The 6000-nt window shown below is 50.7% G+C and overlaps 1 protein-coding gene across 2 annotated transcripts in view; it reads right to left on the bottom strand.

The window, feature by feature from the left end:
- Positions 1-340: 340 nt before the first annotated feature.
- Positions 341-6000, bottom strand: part of Csnk1d (casein kinase 1 delta) — a 28662-nt gene continuing 23002 nt past the window's right edge. Inside the window, exons 9-10 of one of the 2 annotated variants that reach the window (XM_075989764.1) lie at positions 3416-3478; positions 341-2368 (exon numbers count right to left, since the gene is read on the bottom strand). In XM_075989764.1, coding sequence (XP_075845879.1) covers positions 3446-3478 — 33 coding nt within the window. In that variant the 3' untranslated portion in view covers positions 341-2368; positions 3416-3445. The remainder of the gene's footprint in view (positions 2369-3415; positions 3479-6000) is intronic. The other variant, XM_075989763.1, reaches the window with a different exon arrangement.

Below are 6000 nucleotides of genomic sequence, written 5' to 3'. Positions count from 1 at the left end.
TATGTAGGGTAGGTGAGAGGAGAAGGGCTCACAGAACTGTCACAGTATCCCTGAACTGCACACCAGAGTCCAAGTGGGAGCCATCTTTTTGACACCTACTCCAACTAGTTTTCCAATACCCACAGGCTGAGAAAGAACGAGGAGGACATCACCCTGGACCTAGCTCTCCTGGGTCTCTAACACCAATAGAAGGCTGAGGCAGGACTGTTCCAGGACAGCCTGGTCTACAGAAAGAGACTGTCTTAATCTCAGCTGTCACCCACACCAAGTTAACTTTCATGTGGCTTACACATTCTGAAAACTCAGTTGCTGAAAGAAAAACCACACAAAGGGAAGGAAGGAAAGGTAGAAGTCATTATGAATTTATTATTTACACAATTGTTAAAGTACACAAATACAGTGGTAGTACAAACGCACAGCTCAGAGACTGGTCACCAAGACACAGGTTGATACACACATTCTAACTACGCTTCCTGCGAGTGATGATGGGATTAAATATTAGGCAAGAACCGTCAGAGCCACCCCCTGGAGGACTTTCAATGGGCTTGGCTGAACCTGGATCAGTCTCAAGGCCACCCCGATACCCCTTCGGCACCACAGGTATCTACAAAGAACACTCGCCAGGCAGGCCTGCCGCTGGAGAGAGGAGGCCCAACTCTAATAAAGGATTTGCAACAAAAATCTCAAACTTGCCCAACCCCCCCAACCTCCCTCTGCACTCCCAGACACAGTCTCCCACCCCGTCAAGTCCCTGCACCCTAAAATCCTTGCAGAGTAACCAGCTCAGGACTCAGAAAGAAGCACCCACAGGCTCAGATGGCTGGCTGGCACAACTAACAGCCGCATTCTGGGAGGCTATCGCACATCATCAGTGTGTTCCCTGATCTCAGACCAGTGCTCAGTACCAGGGAATTCTGGGAAGAAACCACGGTGGCACCGTTAGAGCCCAAACCCAAACAGGGAACCAGGTAGAGCCAGCATAACTCTCTCCACAGGCTGACATCCAGACACACGTACTGCACCCCATTCCTCAGATGGGGAGCTCAGGGCCTGCTGTCTCTTCATATCTGGTGCCCATGGTGGGGACAAACATGTTGGCATCCTGACCGCCAGCGGCAGAGCAGCCCAGCCCTCAGATGTGTCCAGCTGAAGACCACCAAGCGTGTGGCACCACGCCTTTCTGGAGGCGAAGGGTCTTGATTCAGGTAGGCAGTTGCCTGCTTCTTGGCACTTCAGGGTTGATTCCCTTTGGCCACTGGTTCTTCTGGGCAAATCCTGGGCTCCGAGCAGAGGCGACGATAGACCTAAGTGGCATCTGCATGATAGGACTCGGTCTGTTCAACTTCTCAAGTTCAAAGGCATAGAGGCAACCAGCACTACCAAAACCGCAGTCCTCTTCCCAGAAACCAGAAACACAAGCTCAGCTTTGAATCTCGGAATTCTCCAGCAAGGTCTCTCCACGTGAGTTCTTCAGTTTGACTTCCTTCTCGCCTCCTTTGGGAAGAGCGTCAGGCCACGGCCACAGTGCTCTGATGAGCGTATGCTCTGCACCCTCCCTGCTCTGATGACTGCAGGTGGATCAGCTTACAGTGGGGAGGGGTCAGCAAGATGCCCACAGGAGGCTGATGGGAGCCCACAAGACACACGCACACAACTGATGAGTATTCCTTCCTAAAGTGAACAGCACAACACGAGAAAACAAAACAAACAAAACACACACCCTCGACACTCACATGTGCCCCTCTTTTGCCTGCCTCCATTGTACACAGAAGCTCCAAGCCAGCATGTCTTAGGATTCTTTAAGGTCAACATCTTTTTTGTTGTTGTTTAAGACCGCAAAAACAGACAAGAAAGAAACAATAAAAAGACAGATTTCTTTACACAGATTTAAGCCAGTAATTTTTAGCAAAATGATACAAAACTGTCTTAACCAATAGAAGACTGGTAGCTGCGGTGGGATCGTCAGGGAGTGCAGGTCCTCCACCACTGGTGGGAGCGGAGAGGCTCTTCACAGGGAGTCGTTCTCTCTGCAATGGTCTCCCAGCCTCTGCTCTTCATTCCAGCCCCATGATAACTGAGCTCCATGGGGCCGTGGTGGCAGCCCCTGGTGGTGGCAGCCCCTGGTGATGGCAGCTCTTGGAGCCTGTCCATTTAGTTTGTGTTTGATTCCCCATGAGCGTCGCTGGGTGAGTGGCCTGGAGAGCTCCCGGCGTTAACATTTCGGGTTTAGACCGGGGGGCGTGTCACTAGTAAAGCCATTGGTAACAGAGTAGATCAGCCATGCATTGTCTGCCCTTCACAGCAAAAAGGAGAGTTCTCATCGGTGCACGACAGACTGAAGACCACTGGAAGCCACCCGACCGGGAATCTGTCGGAGCCAAAGCACAGGACAAGGTCAGCATGGGGCCAGAGGAACAGGCCAGCCAGGCAGTTGGGCGTACATAACACAGTAGAGCCTGGGAGGGAAGGGACACAATGCCACCTGGCTTCAATCTAAACACGTTCACCCCTGGCTGCACAGAAAGGCCTCTGTAGCCAGGGCAGGCGCTGAGCAGAACACAGGACAGGAAGATGGGGAAGAGGAGGCATGCAAGCAAGGAGACTGCAGAGCTGTGCTCCTGTGGACCTTCCTGGAAAGAACTCGGAGCTCTGAAACGCATGTCCCTTAGGGAGGACAGGAAAGCAATTCTTACCAACACATCTTCAAGAACGCACATACGTGTTAAACAGAGCAGATCTCCCAGCAGCACAACCCCACCAAAGCTCAAGCCTCTGATGGAAGGAACCACCAAGTGCCATGTGGCCAACAAGAAAGGAGCTCAGCGTGGACACCGAGCCATGCGGACGGCAGGGTAGCAGGTGGCTGTGGCTGGATTAATACAGACAACAGCTGCATGGACAAGATGGCCGGCAGGTACCAAGTTTGGAAAGAAACATAAAATGAGGACAGCGATAAATGAGAGAGAGGAAGAGGAATGACTGAAAAAGCCAGGATGGGCACAGCAGACCACTCGGAGTCTGCATGAGCTCAAGAAAGCCCAACACCAAGCGCGGCACCACTCAGCCGAGTACAACAGACACAGGTGCCAGCACTATGCCCAGAGCCACAGGCCTGAGGGCAGCTCAGCACACCAAATGCAGTCACAGGGAGGCAGGACAAAGGCACAGCAGGATGGCTCCCTAAGATCACTTGGTCCAGAGATGCTAAGAATGCCACTAACCCCCCAGACTGGGCAGCTCACCACAGCTACTCCATAGCCCACACGTGAAGAAAACCAAGCAGAAGTCATCTCACTCTACCTCCAGCACTTGGCATGCAAGCCCAGCCCACCAGCGAGCCCAGACGACGGGTGGGGAGTGGCTCCCACCTTGCCTGGCACCTGCTACCTGCAGAGCCCACCGTGAGCACACTCACCCAGTGCTGCCTTCCGATGGAGACGAGCAGCTACTTGCCGTGGTGTTCGAAAGGAATGCTATTCTGAGGTGGGGAAAAGACAGCTGTTGGTAAGTGTCATGCTGGTCAGACCAGCACATGAGATCCTGGTCCCCTGGCTGCCTGTGTTGAGCCTGAGTCTTGATGTGTCCCTTGCTTTCACCAGGTCAAGACACCAAGAGACACTAGCTAATGGCAAGTCTCTTCGTACAGGGCACGAGCTCATCAGTCTCTCACGACCCTTGATAAAAGTGGCCACTGCTGTTCCAGCAGGAACCTTCTACTTTCATGCTCTGGAGAAACTGAAATCTAGCGGACGGCGGGGCTGAGGAAGCCCTACAAATCGGTTCTGTAGCACTATGCAGTAGGTGGAAGGGATAGCACCTCCCAGGATACACCCACGGGACAAACTCTCTACTAATGACAGCAGCAGAATGATTTTATTTTAATGCAGGCATGGAGTAAGTGAAGTATCAAAAGCAATAACTAACACATTTTGAACTGTGCTAGACAGGAGACCTTTCTTTTCAACAAAGGAAAAATAGAGATCCAAAGATCAGATGCCCTGCAAAGCCTATGTTCTTTTGGCTAATGAGAGCAAATGCACAGATACCAAGAAACATGGTCTCCCCAGAAGACATGTTCAAGTGCCCTTTAGGGAAGTAAAGATGCTGAGGAAGAAGCAGCTGCTTGTGGGCAAAGCTGGAGCAAGGCTGAGGTCCTGCAGAAAACAGGCCGCCTCAGGGACCTGCACCACACCTTATCATCAGAAGAGGTGAACAAGGGCTTTAACTGGGTGCAAGGACTTGTGGGTATCACACTGTACCTCACAGGATGCACCAGTTATGAGGAAGCTCAGCAAAAGATCATATGCTCTTGCTCCAGAGCTTACACATACGCATGGTGCCCTCTAGCTCACTATGCTAAGCAGATGCCACCACTCCTACCTGGACTCCAACTCTCTAGGGACAAGTTACTACTGTCCTGCCAAGCTTGGAGAGGGAAGGCCATCACACAAAGGACAGCGCACTGGTGCTGGTGGTACTTGCTACGCAGTGAATGGAGGCTCTTAAGGAGCACAACTCCCCCAAAGCTGCAGCTGTGGAGACAGACAACCACAACACAGGCAGCATCTAGGAAACCTCCAAGGTAGCCCAAGGAAAAACTAAGGAAATTAGGAAGGGAGCCTCTGAACCATGTTCAAGCCTGTTAATAGTTTTCCATGCAGAAACAAGAGAGACCAAGCAACCAGAGACCGGCTGAGGCCCAAATCACCAAATGGAGAAAAATGCTATTCTCTACCACAGCTTTGGAAAGAAGCAGCTGGGCTGTACCCCGTGTCCTCTTGGTAGCCATAGAACTTCCTGACTCTTTCATTTCCTTCCTGGATCCAAAACTACCAGATGCTTCGTTTTTGTATTGAACTAAATCAAACACAAAACAAAAAAGACCACTTTGCCATCCCTTCATTTGTCTCTGCCCAGCTACTGGCATGAAAATGTCCAAACTCAGCCAGGGTCCACCACATCATGGGTTGTAGAGGCAACAGGCACGGGCCACTTCCTAGGCGTCAACACAATGTTTTATGTAGAAATGCATTCCCTCCTCCCCCTCAAAAAACAAAACAAAACAAAAAAACCAAAACATCTTCCATGAGGGAGCTGAGCTCAGAGTATACAAACCCAGGGACTCAATCTCCTCATGATGTCAAACCTCAAGGCCTACAACTTAAGTTATCCCTTGTCAAACTCCCTACATCTGTTGTCTCTTCAGGAGAAAATTATCATACAAACAAAAGCAGTCATTTCACACAGGAACATGTTTCAACAGTCTTGATTTCCATTAGACCAGTCCTAGGGTGGCCCCAGCCCAGGAAGCCCCAGGGACTTAGTACTGACTCAACACACATTTAGTCCTTACCCATTCAGACACCATGCTAGGCCCTACTGTAACCAGAGAGAGGTTAAAATGAGCTCTTGGTGAACAGTGGCACTGGCTGGTAAGAGCCTCCTCAAACACAACCTTGGCCCTACCCACTCTAAGAGGGAAACTCTAAAACTCACGTCAGAAAAAGAAGCCTAATGTAGACCGAAGTTATTCTAATCTGTTGAATAAAGCAGTTTTGAATGCAAAACAGAAGCAAAAGCACATTAAGAAGGAGAACCTGGATGCGGATGAGGGAGTAGCTATGAGGAAGGGCCTGGAAACTAGTCCAAACTACACTGCCTTCCCTGAGCACCTCCCTTAGTAGGGACAGACAGGACGACAGAAGAGAACACCTTACAGTCTGGCACCTCCAAGGATTCCCCCCAGGGACCCTTCTTATGCAGCCACTGCCTTTCCTGGTTTTTTTGCTAAGGAGATCCTTGCTAGCAAACACAGTGGAGTTGTAAAAAGACTGGGTGTGCCTATAACAGACCTCTCCCCAACAGGAGGAATGAGCAAGCAGGCATATGGTGCTTCCCCTGGTGGGGAAGGCAGCGGGGTAGGAATAGGGATGTCCCTTTGAAATCCAGCAGAAGTGAAAAAGTTTTACACATAGTTCACAGCCCATTATAGTCCCAACC

This window comes from Microtus pennsylvanicus, chromosome 11 (genome assembly GCF_037038515.1).
Source record: "Microtus pennsylvanicus isolate mMicPen1 chromosome 11, mMicPen1.hap1, whole genome shotgun sequence".
Taxonomy (NCBI): Eukaryota; Metazoa; Chordata; class Mammalia; order Rodentia; family Cricetidae; genus Microtus; species Microtus pennsylvanicus.
This window is presented reverse-complemented; position numbering and strand designations above follow the sequence as displayed.